The 23,148-nt window shown below is 32.9% G+C and overlaps 1 protein-coding gene across 2 annotated transcripts in view; it reads left to right on the top strand.

Annotated features, from left to right (window-relative positions):
- The first annotated feature begins 582 nt into the window (after positions 1-582).
- The window catches only part of LOC128180309 (protein phosphatase 1L-like), a 41,714-nt gene continuing 19,148 nt past the window's right edge, over positions 583-23,148 (top strand). Inside the window, exons 1-3 of one of the 2 annotated variants that reach the window (XM_052848290.1) lie at positions 585-818; positions 3,854-4,048; positions 16,053-16,221. In XM_052848290.1, the coding sequence (XP_052704250.1) occupies positions 654-818; positions 3,854-4,048; positions 16,053-16,221 (529 nt within the window). In that variant the 5' untranslated portion in view covers positions 585-653. Of the gene's footprint in view, positions 819-3,853; positions 4,049-16,052; positions 16,222-23,148 lie in introns of both variants that reach the window. The other variant, XM_052848291.1, reaches the window with a different exon arrangement.

Genomic DNA, 23,148 nt, shown 5'->3' with positions numbered 1-23,148 from the left:
TGAGCAGTTTAATTAGTCGGCAATTAATCCATCGGTATAAATTAATGTCCCTAAACTTTGAAATTCTCAAAGGTCTAATTACATTGAAATTTTTAATACTTAAAGCAGAATACATAATTATTATAACAAACATGGTAAATTTATCAACTATTTAAAAATTATTTATAAAAATAAAGTTGAACCCAAATCATGTCCAAGTCCTTTATATCCTTTACTGATATTCAATCGATACAAATATAAGAAAAAAAACTTAGGGATCCAAATTATTTTAAAGATATTAAAAATTTATATATTCCTCTATATTAATCCATTAAAATATGCATTAAAGTAGTATTTAAAATTAATTGACATCTCCATATCCTTTTTAAAGTATTCAACCGATACATGATCAGCATAAAATAATTACCATTATTTAATTCATATATAATAATTATATTCATACACTACTCTATATTTATTCAGTAAAATATTGTTTAAAATTATTTAAAAATATGTTTATGAATCGGATATGGTACGTTCTGTCTTGGAGAAAACGTATCCTAGGAATTGGGTACGTTTTCTCCTAGGTACGTTTTCACTTGGGTACGTTTTCTCCTGATACCTTCCAGAGTGATGTCGCTAGTTCAGACCATCATCATGAAGAAAACTCGAGAATGACAACCGCCACTTTCCTCAATCGATTTCTGAGGAAGTATGTGTTCACTGTGGAATCCCTGCTGTTTATCGGCCTTCTGATATTTCTGTATCATTCGAGTTCTATTTGGCAATACATACTGTCGAAAGGCAAACAAACTGACCCCGACATTGGAATAAATGAGGTATTTTCTTTTTAAAGATGAGTAGAAAATATACCCTGATACTAGTGTAAGGTGATAAGACTTAATTGATTCAAACACGGGCTCTTTATATCGGGTCTAGTACAACAGTACAATCACTAAATTTAGCTTGATTTACATAGGTGCATGTAGCTTGATTTAACGGACTCAAGTGAAGTCGTACCCAAACCGACTCGTACCCAAACAGAGTAATAATCCATTGGCCCGGTAGTAAACGATACTTGGGTTGAAAATATTTGAAATGTTTGAAAACAGTACTTAATTTAAGAAGCACAACACCAAATTTTATGATGTATGGTGAAACAGGGGGTTACCCTTTGTGTATAAATGTTAATACAAAATAATTACATTTGGGGTTAAAATGTTAATGAGCCTTGAGAACAAAATTGTATAAACAGTGTACAGATATTTATTTTCACAATATTTTAATAGTTATTTTAAAAGCCTATGGATAGATTGTATTTAAAGAATTTTGAACATGTGTCTGGCAGAACCATAATTTTGTCAATATAAAGTGGTTAACTGCTACTGTAAATCAAAGATTAAAAGACCAATTTGTTCAAATATGGTCCAATTATATTATAAATTGTTCTTCCAGAGGTCTTGTGTATAGAATTTTAAAACCTTATTTTGGCTTTCAGAAGTATCTAGATATTTTACCTGTAAAGCTAAGAAAAAAAATTAAATTTCGTACATCAAACCATTGTCTCCCTGTAGAGACATGCAAATGCTATAACATTCCTCTGAATGAGAGGCTATGTCTTTTGTGTGATAAAGGTCTCAAACCGTCTCATTGGCGATGAATATCATAATATTTTAGAATGTTTGGCCCTAGAAGAAATAAGGAAAAAATATCTAAACACAATATATTGGAAAAGACCAAATTTTTTTTAAGTTCTCTGAACTCATGAGCAATTGCAACTATAAATCGTTAAGAAAATTGTGTGTATTTATTTCATATATTTTCGATGCTGTCTGGTCCCCTTAGTTGTTTTCCTATTTTGATCCTTTATACCAATATCTTACAAAAGAAATGATTCTGTAGTATGGCTCAACATGTGATATGACTATAAAATCATCCTGTTTTAAAATAGAATATCCAGGGGGGATCTTAAAAATCTTAAAATTTTCTTCTAAAAAACCATTTGCCTAGAAAAGCTTCAGTGAAAGCAACTTCAGAAAGTGTAGATTCAAATTTGTTAAAATCAAAATCTTGAGGAGTAGAGTAAGACCCCATTGGGGATCAAGTGGTACAAAAGAAAACATAAAATTATTCACAAAAACTGAAATGTTATATATATGGTTTAACTTATATGCAAGCATTTTGACGTATTGCTGATTATTTAAAATTGTTTATACTTTAGCCCTTGGACGTTCTTCAGCCTCACAAGGGGTTGATGTAGGTTTATATCCTGTATATAAACAATTGTTCAGAATCTTTTTATGAACTGCAATGCTTAGCATGTGATATGACAATAAAATCATCCTGTTTTAAAAGAAATTTGATTATAAACATAAGAATATCCAAGGGGGGATGGATTTTTATTTCTACAGATACTATACCACAATTTCCAGATATTTTGTATGATGACTCCATTAAGCTGATTTTATCATGCCTATTGTTGCTCAGGTGAGCGATGTGGCCCATGGGCCTCTTGTTAAATTTCAACTGATATGCAGGTAACTCTCGATGGCTTCAACTTCGGTCGCTCGAAGTTTTTGATCACTCGAAGTGAGTCTAGGGTCCCGATTTTTTACCCTATATAACTAAGCAAATTTACTCTTGATTTCCCGAACTCTTGATCTCTCGAAACCCTTGATCTCTCAATGTCAAACTGCAGTTCCGTCAATCACAATCTATAGTTTCTTACTCTCAATACCTTGCAGTCGCCGTGTATCTCCAAGCGCTATACCTAATTAACACCTACATGGTCATTTAAATGGCTCCAGGTGTTAGACGTGGAACCCATGTCAGGGGTTGTTTATTCAGGCGACACTTGTCCTGCAAGGTGATAGTTGTTTGATGAGTGCCTATACCAATACCTAATCTATAATCAACGCCAACCGTTTTACGATAATTTTGAGATGCAATGAAAATGAGAAATTCATTGAGATGAAACGATAATATTGAGCCATGGTCAAATTTTAGAATTATAAAACTGTAAAAATTATGCTTACTGTGAAATCATTAGATTTCGTGGTGGCTCAATTTTCGTGGAATTCGTGGCAACCTCTCATCCACGAATATACACCCTAACAAACTAATAAACTAGGGCTATTAAGTCATAATCCTTTTGTATGTATACGAAAATACATGAAATTACATACCCTCGAACCTGTTAAATTTAAGCAATCCACGAAATTTAGCCCCTGCGAATTTTAATGATTCCACAGTATCAGCATCATTGTCATTATAATGATTATTGCTGAGCAAGTTCTTACAGCTGGTGAAGGACCCGTACAGTAGGAACAATGGGTGATACTCAGTTATCACATTTATGACATGTCGATCATCTCGCAGTTCAGTAGTACTGAGCAATCTGGTCTTAATGTGATGCATAAGATAAATAATTATTATCAGTATATATTCAATAGTTGTTTGTATTTAGTTTTAAAAACATTCAGTTCTGTATATTTTACTGAAAAAAACCTATGTCCTTGGATTGAAACATCGCGATGTGAACCATTACAGGGCAAAACCAAAAAGGAGCGAATCATCTCAGGGTGAAACATGTATAGGCATTATCCAGAAAATCACATCAACACCTTGATTTGCTTGTATTTGCACATGCAACAACATAGCATTTTATTATTACTAATGAACCCCAAAAAGATTGTGGAAAATGAAGTAGACGCAGTCTTTTCATGTCAGTGATTGGTAACTGAATTGAAATGTACATGTCATTTCCTGGAATGTTATGTACATGTGTTATAATTTTGATAAATCATGATGAACAAGATTTATTTATCATAATACATGTAGATGGCTCTACAAAACATTTAATAATATTTGGCAGAATCCCGTACACCATGAACATATTTTCCCACCAGAGCAGTTAGGTCGTGTGGCATGGGAGTTACAAAAAGATCTTGCTGCTGCTTATGCACTTCAGGGAAGGCGGCCCCATATGGAGGACAGATTTAACATTGTCAGTGACCTTGAACAAACTGGGATATCTCTTTTTGGCATTTTTGATGGACATGGTGGAGAGGTAAATATTGCTTCTTTTCATGTGCCTTGGTTATTTATGTTGCTGTAAATTGGTCATGTTCAGAGGTGAGTCAAAGACTCAGGTGAGCTTTCTGATAAAAATTTGTCTGATGTCTGTTATTGCTGTATATTGTTGCTGTATACTTTTCACATGCTCATCATCTTCTCCAGAACCAACTTAAGTATCCTTTAATTGGCTTTCAAGTTTGCTCAAATGAAGGGCTTTATGCACTAAGGATAGGTAACCCATATTTTAGTTTCATTCCTGCTGTCTACAATGTATCCCGCCATAGTACCACTGATCGCTTGGCACAAGGCATTATTGGGTAAAGAAGATTCAAGTTTGTTAAAATGAAGGGCTACGCCCTGTTTCTAGGGGAGATAATTAAGATTGTTTGAAAATTTGCTTGTATTTTTCAAAAAAAAATCAAATCAAATAAGCCAGAAAAGCTGAAACTTGTGTGTAAGCATTGTCAGTTAGTGTAGAGGTTAGAGTGGAGCCACAATAGGGGTCAAAGTTTAAAAAATGAATATATAAAGAATTTCAAGTAAAAATCTTTTTCTAAAAAACCTGTTAGCTAATAAAGCTATAAAGAGGATGTAAGAATTATTACATATGAATATATAGAGTACTAGATCTCATTACGAGTAACGAGTAGGTCTTCTCTCCGATTTGTTTTATATAATACAATGAAATATCGATACTCTCTGCTAAATCCGAGATCCTGTTGAAACTAGATTTTTGTCTTGAGACCGGAAACAGAGGAACAAAAGTGATTAATGAAAATAAAAGCTGGTATTTCTTGTACATTTGCCTATAGTGTACATTACTGTTTATTAGGTTAGATGAAACACCCAAGAAAATCTGTTAAACTTGTTAAAAACATAAATTGTTTGAATCCATTCGGCGAGTACCAGAAGTGACTGTTGACAAAATAAAAACATTAAACACATCTTCGATCAATTGTCTATCATTCATAAAAGGTTAGTGTCTCAATGACTTTCAGTGACTTAAATCTCGCAGGATTTTTTATATATCTCACTGGAAGTAGAATATTTGCCTTTTTACCATTGTATAGTTAACATATATTAGACAGGTCGAGACCTCTAGATTTTGTGAGCATAAATTTGCATACTTAATTAGCCATCTGTTTACTTTTATCGACAAACCAATCAGGTGAATGAGTTGCAAGGCATTGTGGGCTACTACAAGTTTCAGTGTATACAAAGAGTATTGAAAAAATTGTCCTTTGGAAACCCAATTTGAATGATTTTTCAGAATTTATGTATTAAATATGGACAATTATGTCTGATCTTTCATTTCTATGCCCACATTTAAAAGATATTGCATATGAGGCCATATATCAACCTATTTAAATACTCCATTGTCAATGTTCAAAAGAGAAGTAGGTCCTAATGAATTAGAAGCAGTGAATACCGTTTTTCATGTGATACCCCAGATTAGGGACAACGTTTATAGAATGCGCATTGATATTTTCTTCAGAGACACTCATCCGAATGCTTAACGAATAAAGTACTATACGCTACATAGCTTGCCCTTCTGCATTTGTATATTTTTGCATTTCTATTACTGTGGCTTTTTACGTATGTTAAAAATGTACAGTTACCTGTAATTATTTCTTGTGCACAATGATAAAGCCACCAATAAACAATTATGCAGTTTTTTTCTTATCAAAATCTGTTTGTACTAGTATGTGTATGTTTGCAAGTCTTTTGATAATGATCAGTTTTTGAAGCAACATTTTTGATCAACTAAAGCAACAGTATTTTTCAATGTGAGCAAGTTCATGGTACCTAATCTTTCCTATTTTACCTTCTAAAGTAAAATCAAGATAAACAAATTTTCCAGCAAGCAATTAAATATTGTGTATAATACAGGCAAAAACCATGTGCATTTGTTGAATTGTAAACATGTTGTAGACCGTCATACTTTGCGACTCATTCACTGGATTGGAGAATCTGTTTGACATAAATATTGTCACATGTAAAATAATGTTATCCATATAAGTAATGTACCCAACCTGTTAGATTGTATACTGATATATTTATTTCATGTAAAATAAATAAAATAAGGGAAAAAAAATACCGGTAATTTTTAAGTGCTTCCGGTGATGATGAATCACACAAAATAATGTAAACACAGATACATACTTAGGGCCATTATCCAACAAAGTTTGGTTGTTCAAGTCATAACCGTGTTTGAGATCTCGTGAAGTCATTGTTTTTTGTCTCTTGACAGGAAACTGGAAATGCTCAGTGAAAATAAAAGTTAGTATTTCTTGAACATAGACTTTATTATTTATCAATTTTACTAAAATTGTCAATGAAAAACAGTCATACTTTCAAACAACTTGATTTGTTTGAACCCTTCCGGTGGGGACTGGAAGTGACGGTTGACAAAATGAAAGTGGTTAAATGCATTTTCTATCAAATGTCTATCATACTTGTAAGTTTCATGTATTGATCACTTGCACTTTCTGAGATCTTGTGGGTAAAATATTTATTCAAAAAAGGCTATTTAGATATTTGAGATATCTCACAGGAAGTAGAATTTTTTTGTTTATTTAAAGCAATATGAGCTGCAATTTTCATGCTGAAATTTTTTTTTACGAAAATGTTATTTTCTACTAAAATGACAAAAAATATCATGGTTTTTAAATTTCTGTTAGCCTTATTTTGTGGTGAAAGCCATAAAGAAGCCTTAATTGAAGCAAAAATGAATTATTGTCATCCTGTACAAAAACTGATCTGCTATATATTCCTTAGAAGAGAAATCTTTCTACTAACAGAAACTAATGATTTTTTCAAATCTTATTTATCATAAAAGTTTAAGTTACAGGTAGACTTATCATACTAGCAGGTTTTTGAAGCAAAATAAAATTCTAAAAAAGATTCATATTGCTTTAACATCATAAAGATGACATATTTAAGGATTATTACTTATATTTCAATTCTATATGAAAAAAATTACCGGTAAATGCCAAAGAAAAATAATTTTAAAGTGCCCCGGTGACGACCGGAAGTTATGATGAACAAAACAAGATAGTATAAGTCTATAATCCTACAAAGTCTGAATGCTCAAGTCCTATTCATTTTTGAGATCTTGATGTCACAAGATTATTGTTGCAGGACAGGTAACTGACGACGGAAAATGAATTTTGGAAAAAAGGAAAAAAAAATCCCCCTTTTTAGCTCACCGAGATGAAATCTGGGAGGAGCTTATGCTATACCCCCAGTGTCGGTGTCAGCGTCTGGAGCTGCATGGTTAAAGTTTTTGTTGCAGGTCCTGTATCTAAGTTATTACTTGTCCTATCTTCACCAAACTTGCATGGATGATGCACCTGGACCTACTTATGGACTTGAAAGACTGGGATGTTGAATCTGGGCCATGAATTTCAGATGTTGGAGGATGTTAAGGTTTTTAGAGCAGGTTAAAGTTTTTGATGCAGGTGCCCTTTTATAGCAGTTTTAAAGTTAGTACTGGTCCTAACTTTACCAAACTTGCATGGATGGTGCGTCTTATAATACTGATGCACCAGGCAGGCTTGAATGCTGAATCTGAGCCATAGGTTTCAGATGCTGAAGGAGGTTAAGGTTATAGAGCTGGTTAAAGTTTTTGCAGCAGGTGCCCTCTGGGACCCGTTTCTCAAAAAGGCCTACATCCATGCGTAAGCTTAGTCCAGACTAAATCAAGAACTAAACATCGAAACCAGACTAAGTTGTGTTTCACAAAAAGGCGGAAACTTAGTCAGGACTAAATTTGGGTTTAAATCTACGCCTGTTAATTGGTAGGCGTAAATCCATAGTCTGTGCAAAAAATGGCGAGTGTTTTGTTTCTAAGGCAAAATAAACAGAGAATTTTAACTTTGGGTTTGTTTTTCATGTTTTTAAGGAAAACATTCACATTTATTGAAATATTTGTACATGTACATATGTACGTATATCTCAAAAAATACCTATTGTTCGATAACTGTTCCTATTTTAAAATAAATTAAGATTAAATCAATTTGATAAATAATGAGTTTAACTTATTAATTAATTAATTATTAAAACGATTCTATAATTCTAAATTAAACATGTGTTTCCCAACAAGATAGATGTATATTATATAAGTACGAATAGATTATTGATTTTTAAATCAATACTCAGTAAGCATAGACTCGAATTAAATGTTTCTAATCAAATTTAACATATGAAACGAAACTGATTTCAAAATATTGAGAATACTCCTCAAAACGTTTACAGTTGTAATTTGTCCTTGTGTGTGGTTGTATGTTCCTTACCTATATTACTTACAATTTTTGTAAGCGTATGCATTCTCATTTCTTACAATACGCCTAGTATCTTTACTAAACCGTATCAAACTTCGTACAAGTATTTGGCATGGTAAAAGGATAAAGCCTGATAATTTTCAAGTCAATTAGTTAAGTACATTTTAATATATCGTAAAAATAACACAGTTTTATACAGAAATTTTATGTACGACTTGACAATAACTACTTCCGCTTCACTTCTGTGAAACCAAAGTGAAGCAGTTCAAATCAACAACTTGATTTTGGATTTAGATCTAGTACAGGTAAAGAAACAGTAGTTTTTGTAGTAATAAAGGGTTAGTAGAATGTGATCTCCTCATTTACATAACTATATATTCCTAAATAATGCATTCCCCACACAATAACTCATGTCGCGAGGGGATGCTCCGCTTAGGGGTGCCCTTGTTGTTTTTGTACTGTTCTTCTTCTTCTTCTTTTTCTTCTTTCCCGCTGTGAACTTGTCTGTCTCGTTTCTCAGAGATGCTGGTTGAATTTTTCTCATTTGAGTTTGGCCAACCACTTTTATTGGGGGTCAAAAGGTCATGATGTCTACATTGAACCTTATGGGAAAAATCGTAGACTCTATTGTAAATGGTTATAACTTGAAAACATACAAAGATAATAATATAGGGTTTTTAGAATCATATACTGACTGTTACAGGCAATATAAAGGGTTTATCAGATCTGACCCCTGGGGTCTTCTCCACCCACAAGGAATTGAAAATGACTATATATCTCAGAAACTGTTAGAACCCTGACCCCTAAACCATATATATTCTTGTTCCATGTGTTAAGGGGCATCAAATACTATGTAGGTCATGGGCCCCCGGGGTGGTCCTGACCCCCCTCAAACAGGAAGTGCCCGAATATCTTAAAAACAGTTAAGAACCCCACCCTTAAACCATATATATTCTTGTTCCATGTGTTAAGGGGCACCAAATGGTATGTAGGTCATGGGCCCCGGGGATGGTCCTGACCCCCTCAAACAGGAAGTGCCAAAATATCTTGAAAACGGTCGAGATCCCTACCCCTAAACCATATATATTCTTGTTCCTTGTGTTAAGGGGCATCAAATGGTATGCAGGTCATGGGCCCCAAGGGTGGTCCTGACCCCCTCAAACAGGAAGTGCACAAATAGCTTGAAAATGGATGAGAACCAAACCCCAAAACCATATACCGTATTTTCCCGACGATTAGTCGGTATTTTTTTTCTCAGAAGCAGAGCATCCGACTTATCGTCTTGTTCGACTTGTCGTAGGCTCGAGGTCAGAAAATTGTTAAAAATGGCATTAAAAATCTTGGTTTTAATTATCTTGATTTGGCTGTGTGATTGAAAATTACATTGTTGAATTCACTGTTCATCTTTAATAATTATCATTTCACTCATCTGTTAACACTTAAATACATAATAATAACAACAGTTATTAAGAAATGTTACATTGCCTTTAATCAATTAAAAGTTTTACCGTTCCGTTTTTATAAACACATCGTCACATGGTTCTATGTATCACTAGTAGGAAGATAACATAGCGCAGTAAAATTAAAACCAAATTTGAATGGAAGAAAATATTGCAGTAGATCCGGGGGATTTTTTTTTAATTCAATTATTTTATTAGCAAAGAGTTGTTAGTGGAAAGTATAAATCAGAAATATTTTATGGTCAAATTCAATCTTTAAATACGTAATCGGCAATAATCAATACTACTGTTTATACAATAGGCTGACACCGGTTGTGTTAATAATCTTGCCCTAAGGCTGAGATCTTTACGGCAATTTCACTCCTTGTGTATATAAAGAGTACCGTTATAAGAGTGATTATAGTTCATTGATTAATTATTGTCCATTTCTTTTATTATTGTTCGATAAATTTTTTGGGAAACGTATGTATGTCGTATATCGTTATTATCAAGTCGTACAAATGATCGATCTATTTCTAACAGTGTCAATGTAAAACAATAGCGTGTAACTGCTTTACTGGATACAAAGTAAACAAGTTTCATCAAATCATATAGTAATTGCTAAGCTTTTTTGCACTTGAGATCCCCCTTTGAAGTCCGACACGAGACAGGTGCATGCCTATGACACCGGAAATTGTTAAACAAACATTGACCACGCGCCGAGTCAACAGGTGGCTGGTTACGTAATGGCGAATACACTGGCGATTGTCAGACTGGATAATTATTTTAATGCTTGGGAATAAAATATTTCTGACAAAGTAAGTTTAGTTTTGCATAACACGCGATATCGGAAATTGTTTAAAATGCAAGCGAATCTGTAGATGTTGCCGGTATTTGAAAATATGATGCATAAGTATAAAGCATAATTGTTTAAATGTTAATCATTGATAATAATTGGTAGCAATGTCGGGGACATCGTGGCTTCATACATTGGTAATGTTACTGTAGTTTTATACGTTATTTTGAAGTGATTAGATCGACGTGTCGTCTGAAACGACGTATCGTAGGATTTTGTTAAAATTTTGGTTAAAAATGAGCAATTCGACGAGTCGTCTGCATCGACGAGTCGTCGGGAAAATACGGTATATTCTTGTCCCTTGTGTCAAGGGGCATCAAATGGTATGTAGGTCATGGGCCCCAGGGGTGGTCCTGACCCCTCTCAAACAGAAAGTGCCAGAATATGTTGAAAATGGTCGAGATCCCCACCCCTAAACAATATATTCTTGTTCCTGAAGGGGAATCAAATGGTATGTAGGTCATGGGCCCCAAGGGTGGTCCTGACCCCCCTCAAACAGGAAGTTATCGAATATGTTGAAAAGGGTTAAAAACCCCACCCCTATACCATATATATTCCTGTTCCATATAGTAAGGGACTCCTGGGGAACATCATGAAACTTCAGAAATAAATATAATCAAGTTCTAAATCTTTTTGTCTGTAAAGTTTGACCCATGTGAGTCATCCCTACTCCCAATGATGGCCTCGTTTGTTTGGGAGACTTTATAATCGCCCCGATTATAATTACATCTTGTTACATATGAATATATAGAGTAAATCTTTAAAACTATTCTTCTCAAAACCATTTTGCCAGTAAAGCTGAAACTTGTGTGGAAGCATCCTCAGGTATTGTAGATTCAAAGTTGTGAAAATCATGACCTTTGGGGATTCGGTGGGGCCACAATAGGGGGGTCTACTTTTTACATGGGAATATATAGAGTAAATCTTTAAAAATCTTCTTCTCAGAAACCATTATGCCAGGAAATCTGAAACTTGTATGGAAGCATCCTTAGGTAGTGAAAATTCAAAGTTGTGAAAATCATGACCTTTGGGGGTTCGGTGGGACCACAATAGGGGGGGTCTACTTTTTACATGGGAATATATAGAGTAAGTCTTTAAAAATCTTCTTGAAGAACCATTTGGACAGGAAAGCTGAAACTTGTTTGGAAGCATCGTCATGTAGCGAATAAAATTTGTAATCAAAATGTTTATTTTTAAACAAAAGTTTTGCTAATGTGGGGTCTTAAAAATATTTCATTGAAATTGGTCTCTATGAGTGAGGAAAAAATTATTTAGCAGCCAATATGTGCATAAAAACTCAATAATAACATATTTACGATATTTATCAAAGTAAAATTTCTTTTTAATTCATATCTGTTAAATATTTTTCGAAAATTTACAAAGCAAAATTCTTTCTTTGGAATGTATTTCGATCTGTAGACCCCTGTGAAACAACAAACCCTTTGGTAAAAATATGCTAAATAACAATAATTAAAACCACTCAAAAGGAATTTTTGTTTCGTGGGTGGGGGAAAGATGTTTTGAAAAACATTTCCATTTTCCGTTATTTTCTATTATGAAATGAGCTGTTTTAACCCAAAATACAAAGTTATCTCTCTTTGTTTGGCCAAATCATTTATATTTTATGAAAATATACATAAATGTTTACATTATTATAAAAAAATAACTTTAATTAGACAACTTTCAAAAAATGACTTTTAGTAAGGCAGCTAGACAATGCTATCGTTTGCAGTCCTTTTGTCCGCACCATAACTTAAATACCCTTTGACATTAAGACTTCCAACTTAAAATATAGATAGATGGTATTGAGTAAGAGTGCACAGCACCATAATTTTTGACCTTGACCAATCTTGTGTCTCAAGGTAATTTATTTTCTAAAGAATATTGTACGAATCATAACATGAGATGCCTTAATCATTAATTAATTACAGACTTTAAACTTGCATCACAGATAGATAGTAAGTAACTTAGATTGAACCTACCAAAATTTTTGACCTAGGCCTTATATTTTTTTCAAGGTCAAATTAGAAAAAAACATCCTTGTCTTTATTTAAATATTCTTAGACAGAAGGACTTTAAACTGTTAACAAAGAACTAAAATACCATGAGACATACTGTTGTTAATTTTTTTTTTATCTTGACCCTTTTCCTAACTCAAGGTCAAATTAAGAAAAAAATTCAATGTTTTTTCCAGACCATAGCTTCAAAATTCTTTGACAGAGAGACTTTAAACTTCAAATATAGTTTGATGATCTAGCGAAAAAGTGAACCAAACCCAACTTTTTGACTTTGACCCATTTGGATCTCGGGGTCAATTAACATGAAAATATTCCTTAGAATAATGACTTGTATCATATATGGATGATATAACATATATCTGACATCATTCTTTTTCACTTATTAAATTTGTCCCATATTACAATCCTTGGGGAGAAGAGGAGACATGTGTTTTTTTGTTAAAAAAGCCAATACCCACTAGTTATGATAATGTTTTGGGGGTTTATCAAACTTTAAAAAGCTCATTAAAGAAAATCTTTGTCCTATGGGATCAATTATCTAATACTGAGTTGAATTGTACAGTAGAAGAAAGTGAGGAAAAGCATCTGTCAAAACTCCAATTAAAAAAATGTTTAAAGCTGCTTGGTCCGATTTTATATCAAATTTTATGCACGCTTTTAAACGATGGTTATGCTAAGTATATGTATAATAATAGACATTGCAGTAGTTTTCCCAGTCAAGTAAGCCAAATTTCAATGAAGAAAAATACATAACAAATTTGCTAACAAAAAAACGACTTAAAAAGGTACCGCATTATTTCGCTCATGTTAAATTTCACCCCTGACGACGAGACGGGTATGGTTGTATTACGACTTTGACATCGCTTTAAATAAAGGTCGAAATGATCAGACAAATTAAAAATAAACATGTGTACGTTTTGTTCGCTAATATTTCTGAAGTCTGCTTTCTTTACAATCGATGCATAACATGCGGGTTGAATAACCCCAATCATTCGGGGGACGAAACCAAAAGGTCTCTATTTCTAAACATTCCCGTGATGTATTTTGGTTTGTTTTTTCGTTTGCCCAAAAAGAAATTATTTTTATTTACTTTGAATATTTCTAACTTTGAAAGGAGACTGATTCTGCTAATGTAAATAAGAGAAAGTCCATAACTTTCTACATAAATGGTTTGTAAGGAAAAAAAATTGATACTATAATAACAAAAAAAATCGGACCAAGCAGTTTTAAGGATTTATCCACAGAAGAGTATGTTAATCATATCCATTCTTAGCTAATTTAATTTACTGCAGAGGGAGGGGCTATTGTCCTTGTGTTGTTTTTTTTTTCTTTAAAACAATTGAAAAAAAAAATTCATTGGATACAGTGATTTGAAAATGTATTACATATGTATATACAGTTAAGTTATGAAAATTTTAATTTATTCCTTTGTAAAGTAAATTTTTTTTTTTTCTAGAATTTTATTCATTTATGCAAACCTTTATTATTGAATTCAACTATTTGTCTCATTTGAAATTAGCATTGCGGGAGTATTAGTCCCATTAGGACAGTCTGACTGAAGGGCCTAGTCCTCTTTCAATGGGAAATAATTGAAAGTGATTGAAAATATTTTGGGATTTTCAAAAATCTTTGTCTAAAATAATAATTTGATTTGAAAAGCTAAACTTGATGTGTGGATTCATCCTAAGGTAATGTAGATTCAATTTTGTTATAATCTTGATCATCGGGGTTGGGGGTTGGGGGGCCAAAATTGTAATGGTTGAATTTTTACATAAATATTATTACAGAAAAATGTTTGAAAATCCATTTGGCCAGAAAAGTTCAAGCTAAAATGGTATGGAAGCATCTGTAGGTAGGGTAGATTCAAGTTTATTCAGACCATAATCCCAAGGGAAAGGTGGAGGCACAATGGAGGGTTAAGAAATTTTACACAGGAAATACAGTGCTGCCATCCTGAAAGTTGACGTGGATAGGATAGGATAGGATGCAGGATACAAGATACATGATAAAAATATAAAAGTTAAGTTCTATCCTATCCTATCCTGCATCCTGTAGCCAATCAGATTCAAGTATAAATTTCAGAGTGATTTTACGAAATGAAAATTAGTTAACAATGTCAATTTCATTCGTTTTACAAGATAAAACATTTAAGAATGACTATTGATGTATTATATTAGCAAAACGGTGCATAACATTGATGATGCTTTTTTGGCGTCACATGTTTGTCAATGCATACGAAAGTATGACATAACTGTGAGAATTTGATATCGCACATGATTACTTCATAAATACAATTCCTTACTTTATTTCAAGTCTACAAAAAGTTAAACAGTCTATTGAATTCATGGACGAACGGTATGGCATATTAATAGATAAAATATAAACAAGAAACAAACAATGATTCTGTGTACTTTTCAGGTTTCATATAATTTCTTAATTGCCCGATAATATAGGGACGTATATTTCTGTTCAATATTAAACTGAAAATATCACTACAAATGCGATCTTTCTATTAACTCCTAAAAAAAATTATAATTTCAGATCGTGTTTACATTTATCGCCGAACGAATTGGGTGATTACGGATCATTTTACTCGGTTATTATGTGATAAGAAAACTAATTTGATTAAAATGTTTGTTAGAACATTATTTCAATAAATACATTAAAGTTATTTATCAGTTTTTAATACAACTAGAAATCTTCTTTTTCAACCAAAAATTTAATCCCTTACCTGTTTGTTTACAATTTAGTGTACAATCCGCATACGATTTAATTTTACCATTATACAGGTAAATAAGTTATCTGGTTCTAAGAATATTATTTGTTTTTATGTTTTAATTAGTCAATTTGAGTACTACAATAGCTGATAAAATTACTCCTTTCTCAAATTTCGTTTTACCTAATTTTAATTTCTATATTTGGATGGTATGGGATAGGAAAGGATAGGAGAGGATAGAGCTTATTTGCAGGATAAGATACAGGATATAGAATAGGATAGGATTGTTTTGTCAGCTTTTACGATTATTTATTTGGAATATAGTTTAGATTTTAAAAAGTTCACACCATGACACCCAACTAATATGGGTGAACTAATATGGTGGTATCTGGAAAGGTTAAAATCTGTAAAACAATGATCACTGACACAGCAAAAGGTGCTCAGTGTTAAGCTTAAGAGTGTTGAGAAAAAAATGTTAAAAAAAACCCCTCTTTAAACAAGGCCTACGCTACTTAATTGTCCAGTTATTTTGTAATTGACATAGCTGAGAAAGACATATAAACAGATAAAGCTGATTTAATCAGCTATTGTAGCTCAGGTAAGCGATATGGCCCCTGGGCCTCTTGTTTATAAAATGATAATATTCGTGCGTAAAGTAACCAACCTTCTTGTTACAAATAACAGTTTGCTGCTGAGTTTACGGAGAAAACGCTGTTCAAGTATTTATTGATTAGAATCATCAGTGCTGAGCTAGACGAGCAAACAGAAAACTTTACTCAGATGATAATGGAGGAAGTTAATCGGGTGGACACCCAACTGATAAAGGCAGCAAAAGCCAACTCGGATATATCAGGTAGAGATGTCGATATGGCTTAATACAGTATTTTGTCATGCTGCTATAACACTGCTGCACACAGCATGTAATGCTGCATGACCATTTCATATTTGTGTTATGCTAATAGATCACATTATACATTATGTAATGCAGCTTTACTACTTCATACAGTTTACCTATTCTATCCTTGGGCTGAAAGAGCATTAATGTTACCATGACCATTTGTGTAGTGTGCATAATCTTGTTGAATGTGGGACACATCTGAAAGACCCCTTTACCAAAATGTGTCACAGAGTATCCTAGTCAGCTTTAGGGCTTTCATATATACTTAAAGTAGGGATGTAGCCTTAAAAAGGTCATGATGAGGATTTGAATTTTAATTCTTACAAGTAAATTTTATTTTCTCCTATTTAGCTCACCTGAACCGAAGGTTCGAGTGAGCTTTTTTGATCAACTGTTGTCTGTCGTCCATCATTCTGTAAACTTGTCACATATGTAACTTCTATTACTTTTACTAAAAGGAATATTATTATTTTACTGTAATTCTTTGTTTTCTTTGTACAGATATATATGTGATGTTTTACAGTACCCACAACGTTATTTTTTACAATCCTATCCTATCGTATTGTGTATGAATCCTATCGTATCGTGCGTGTATACTGTTCTATCGTGCGTTAATTCTATCCTATCGAGCGTGTATACTGTTCTATCGTGCGTTAATCCTATCCTATCGTGCGTTAATCCTATCAGGTTTATCGTTTAATTTCAACAAGATCTTCCGTTTATCCTATCGTGTTAATTGTTTCGTGCCTTTTCATAAGGAAGTAAATTTATTACTAAGTTGCAACTCGTTCGGTGCGCCGTATACAAATATTTATCGAACAAAAATTGAAAAATCCAACCAACATTCCGTCAGGATACTAATTTTTAAATTTTTTTGATCAAAATTAACATATATTTTATGTAAATCATATCTGTTAACATTGAAAATGAAAAACGAAGTTCTTACGAACAAGGTAACATATTTTCCTGTATATCGAATATATTAAATCGTACGCAGAGTGTATACCTGCGTAAACATTAACTTTTATGCAATATAATTTTGTTGCATCATATTTTACAGAAACAAAACTATTTATGAGATAATTTATATTTAATTAAAACCCGAGTTGTATTTTGAACCCGTTATTTTCCGTGTGATATTTGATTTCAGGCTGAAATGTTCTCGGCTATCAGCTAGGGTGTGTGGTAATGAGAACAATGTTAACAAATCGTACGCGGAATGTGTATCTGTGTAAATATTTATTTAACTTGTCCTGAATAATTCGTTTTTAATGCATCATTTTCTTATACAGAAAGAAATGTACTTATGATAGATTTTATATTTACTTTATACAAGAGTTGGATTTATATAATTAAACCCGCTATTTTCCGAGTGATTTAATCTCGGGCTGAACTATTCGCAGGGTACGGCTAGGGTGTTCAGTAATGAAAACAATTTAACAATACAAAAAATTTATTGATCATTAAAGCTCATAATTTTAGTTGAAAAAAAATTAACTGGTCATTTTTATACATTCTATAAATAATGCAGCGATGATTAATAACTCGGCAATTGTTACTAAAAAGAAATTCCATCACGTAAATCTTTATTTGTTTGTGTTCTCTCTCAAATTCTGCCATTATCAGTTTGTTCGTAAATATCGTTTAAAGTGATCATACGTTTATCATGAACATCGTTTATCCTTTCCTATCGTGTATCAATCCTATCATATCATATACTGTTCTATCGTGCGTTAATCCTATCCTTTCGTGCGTGTATACTGTTCTATCGTGCGTGAATCCTACCCTATCGTTTACCTTGTAAAAAATAACGTTGCGGGTACCGTAACTTAATGTTCATTTTGATTCAAGTGCCCACAATTTAGAAATACGGCATTGAAAAGACAACCTTTTCCCACCAATTTTGCAATTTAGCTTAAAAAAGCTTGTTTTCAAGCAGTTTTTCTTTCAGGAAACATAGAGCTCATTGCTTGAACCAACAAAATATTTTAATCAGAGATGTATCTAGCCAAGTCTAATAAGTGACAAAAGATTATGTCCTGGTTCAAGCATGCGCTCTATATTTCCCGTTCGTAGAAAGATGAGAAAAATGTCAATTTTGGACTGATTTTGATTGAATTATAGAAATAGCGTCTCTTCTGACGTCATATACTGCAATTGAGTGCAAATAAATCAAACAAATATGTGAAAAATATATTTTATATCAACTCTTCTAAATTATAACATAACATTTAATTGTACCCGAAACACTTTAAAAGATATTGAATTATGGGGGGGCAAATTTAACTCTTATCATATATAGTTCTTTAAATGACAATAACATTCATAGGGGTGGGGTATGTGTCTTTAAAAATCATCTTCTCAAAAACCACTGACCAGAAATGCCAATATTATATATAGTTTATCTATATACAGTGAAGATTCTAAATTGTAAAAATCATGAACCCGAGACCAAAACTGGGTCCCCAGGTGGGTTTCAAAGTTTTAAGAAAGAAATGCATTGGAAAAGTGTTTAAAAATCTTCATCTCAGGAACAACTGCTCCAGAAATGCCAATATTTACACAAAGACTTGTATGTAGGACGAAGATTCTAAATTGTAAAAATCGTAAATCCCTGACAAAAGTTGGGGCCCAAGTTGGAGTTTAAAGATAATCAAGGAATTACATGGGAAAAATGTTAACAAATATTCTTCTAATAAAACACTGCACCAGAAATGCCAATATTTAAACAAAAGCTTGTATATTTAGTGAAGATTCTAAGTTGTTAAAATCGTGACCCCCGGAGAAAAACAGGGGCCCCAGGTAGGGTTCAAAGTTTAACATATATAGGAAACATGTTAAAAAAATCTTCTCACGAACTACAATGCAACTGTTTGGGATATTACTTTGCATACATCCTTGGCTAATTTAGATTCTGAATTGTGAAAATCGTGACCCTGGACCAACGCTGGTGCTCCAGCAGGGGATCAAAGTTAAACATAGAAGTATACAAGGAAAGTGTTTGAAAATCTTCTTCTTATGAACTACAATGCTTTTACAGTTTTGGAGATTATTATTCAAGCATCCTTAATTTGTGAAGATTCAAATTTTGAAACAGTGACCCCCAGACTAATACTGGGGCCCCAGGCTGTGTTCAAAGTTAACAAAGAAATATATTGGGAACATGTTTGGAAATCTTCTTCTCAAGAACTACTGTGCAACAGTTTTTGGGATTACTATGCAGGCTTCCGTGGTTATTATAGATTCTTAGTTGGTGAAATCGTGACACCGGACTAATACTGTTGCCCCAAGAGGGATTCAAATTTAACATAGAAGTATTAAAGAAGGAAAAATGTTCAAAAATCTTCTTCTCCTTAACTACAATGCTTCAATTTGTCAGATTACCAAGTGTTTTAGCATCCTAAAATAATGTAAACTCTAAATTATAGAAGCTGTGACCCTCGATCTAATACTGGGCCCCCAGAAGGGGTTCAAAGTTTTTTCCTCTATATTTCTAAGTCTTCTATTGGAGAACTACAATGCTTCAATATGTGAGATTACTAGTACTTTGTAGGTATCTTTAAATGATGTAATGTAACTCTAAATTAATAAAGCTGTTACAACCAGACTAATACCCCAAGAGGGTTCAAAGTTTAAGAAAATATAAATTGAAAAATGTTTGAAAATTTCTTCTCGAGAACTACAATATTACAGTTTGTGAGATTACTATGCAAGAATCATCCTATTAGATATCGTAATGAAAACATAATTTAGGCAATAAAAAAATTAAGGTATCTGTATTTTGTATTTTATATATTCATTTCCTTAAAAAATATATCATTAATTGCGGAGGATAACAATGAGATGGGGGGGGGGGGGGGCGGGGTGGGATTGAAGTTTTACATAGGAATACTGTAGACGTACTTTTGTCCGCGTGGTATTAATTTACGCTATGAACGCAAATTTTCCGCGGAATTTTTTCCCAGCGTACTTAAAGTGCATTTTAGAATGAAATTTTGAAATTGCATTACATGAATAAGGATAATCTGAAGTTACTACATTATATAACACTTACATATACGTGTACCCAATGTACAGTTTATTTAAGAAATAAACAACGTTATGTAGTGAACATGGCGTTATGAATAGCAATTGCTCTGTTGGCATATTCCATGATGCGCGGCCAGCAGAGCAGTTGTTATTCATAACGCCATGTTCACTAAATAATCGTTGTTTATTACTTATATTTGCATTTTACCACTCGCAAATACCCTGTATTAGCCTAGACCTTGACATTTAGCTATTACATCAAAAGTAAACATTCAGACTGTAATGTATCTTTTTAATTCACATAGATTTGTTAACAGAATCAATGATATGTTATAACAGTAATTCCTTTAAATTGTTATCAAAAACATGTTTTAATATTACATGTAAATACGTCAATTTTAATGGAGTTGGAGAAAAACACATGATGTATCGTATAGTGGTTTAAATCTATAACGTCATGGAAAAGTACGAGGGTCAATCAAAAAATACGAAGACAATGTGGCTGTCTATCATATATTTTTCATGAAAGCCATACTTAACAGATTAATCTGTGCACCAACACTTATGTTATTGATATGCGAAGTTTTAGTCCATTTGATGAAACGGTATTTTTGTAACCTCTTTTTAAAAACAACATGTTTTGTCACCACGGCGCACGGTAACGTTCAAAACATGACGTCAAGATTAAACAAGCACAGTTTATAGATATACCCCATCTTTATATCATGCTTAGTCTCTTGAGCCTTTCTCCTTACAATTTACAATTGCACTAAACCACTTAACATCTTATTTGCACACATTTGTTCGAGAATCATAAGTTAGTTCTTCAAAGTTTTCATTTTTTAACCGTGTATCTCTTAGTTTACAGTACGGATAACCCTGAACGTCGGTTGACATTACTCATTTTTTGACCAAATATTTACAGATATTCTTCTCTCTTTCGGACTGTTTTATACTCAAAATACAATTAACACCACCCCCACAAAATTTATTACAGTTAAACACAAACTTGCAAATAATTGTTGACTTATTTTTTTCACCATTGAGCATTTTCACAGCTTGTGTCGGCTTTTTCCGGGGTTAAATCCATTTTATTTGTACCTCTCGTTGCGCCGTGACGTCCAGCGACGTCGATGTTCTAAGTCAATTTTAAAGAGGACTATCTGTCTTTAGTTACTAATATCTGTTCGACAAAATAATATATCCCGTCATTATTTGGAACATAGAATACCAAGACAAAACTTAATGTTAGGTTTCAATATTATTTGGTTTTAAGCCCAATTTATAGAGATATTACTTTTAACATTGTATGGTTTATTGTTGACATAACACAAATTCTGACCGTGCGCCGTGACCTCATTTTTGCAGGATTAGATTCTAAACAATTCTTAGAAATAAAGGAATTTATTAACTTTTTTTCTTGCAAATTGTTTGAAACTATTGCTAAATTTTGTATACCAAATTTAGTAATGATATTACGTTAAGTAACATAACTATGACAAAAGTCTTCGTATTTTTTGATTGACCCTCGTATATATAACGTTACACCTTTATGACGTCATAGTATACTGACAGAGCAATTGCGATTATAGAGAAATAATTGCAGCTCATCCATATGGGCTTACAGTGGGAAAGAACAATGGAAATGCAAATATATCGTTTTATCTATGCAAACTGTCAAACAAATTTGTATTGAGAATTCACATAATAAATAATTCAATCTCCTAAAGATTTGAATTTTCTGTAAATTTACTTGCATGAAATTTAAACTTCTCCCAGCTTGAGATAACGGCATGTGTCAGACGACAAAAGTGCCCCAAGCCAGTTTGTCTTTAAATGACCCAATTAACTACATACTAAGACCCTTGTTTTAACTGCAATTTTTAGATCCCTTTGTGCTCTGACTTTTAATTGACAAAACTGATCAACTCATAATTTAAACGACATGTGAACCCAAAAATTGACAGTTAATAAAGATTTTAGCCAGCGTCGTAATATCTTGACGGCTAACTAATGACTACCGACCAGTGTACAACCGATAATTAATGTTCACTGTGAACAGTTCTTTAACAATTTAAGTCCAAAGTTGGACAAATTCTAGGTAATGAAAATCGCTCAGAACTAAATTTAATAATAATTATTCAAATGAATTTTTTTTTCATTCAAAGAATCTGCGTAAATTTTTACCTGCGGATTAAATTCTTATATTGTGATTCCGCGGAATTATGACCCCTTGGAAAAAAAAATGTCTACAGTATATTGAGTAAATCTTAAAAAACCTTCTCAGAAACTAATCAGCAAGGAAAGCTGAAACTTTTGTGTGGAAGGTAGTGTAGATTCAAAGTTTTGTAAATCATGACCCCCGGGGGTAGAGTGGGGCCACATTTGGGGGTGTTAAAATTTTATATAGGAATATATAGAGTAAATATTTTAGGGCGAATTTATTGATCAAAAACTAGTTTAGGTTTTAATTTGGTTTTGCAAACTTTTCATTTATTTGCAAAACTGGTTTTGAACTAGTTTGAAACTAAAACTAGTTTTTGTATTTATTGACTTTAAACTGAAACAAGTTTCCAGGAAACCTAAAACCACCTCCGAGTGTAGTTTCAGGGGTTTTAAATCCTTTCAAAATGGCGGAAAGAGAGGTGTTCGAAAGAGAGTTGTTGATACTCAAGTGTGGCACATGTGTCAAAGTTTGAACTCAGCAAAGCATATGGGTATCGTCCTAATGTTAAACATATGTGTCTCAAAGGATTTATGATAGTACATATAGTACTGACCAAAATAATAATGTGGAAGAGATGGAGCGATTCCATTAATACTAACACTGAGAAATACCCTTTGCAATTTACA

Source organism: Crassostrea angulata, chromosome 4, assembly GCF_025612915.1.
Source record: "Crassostrea angulata isolate pt1a10 chromosome 4, ASM2561291v2, whole genome shotgun sequence".
In the NCBI taxonomy this organism is placed as follows: Eukaryota; Metazoa; Mollusca; class Bivalvia; order Ostreida; family Ostreidae; genus Magallana; species Magallana angulata.
This window is presented reverse-complemented; position numbering and strand designations above follow the sequence as displayed.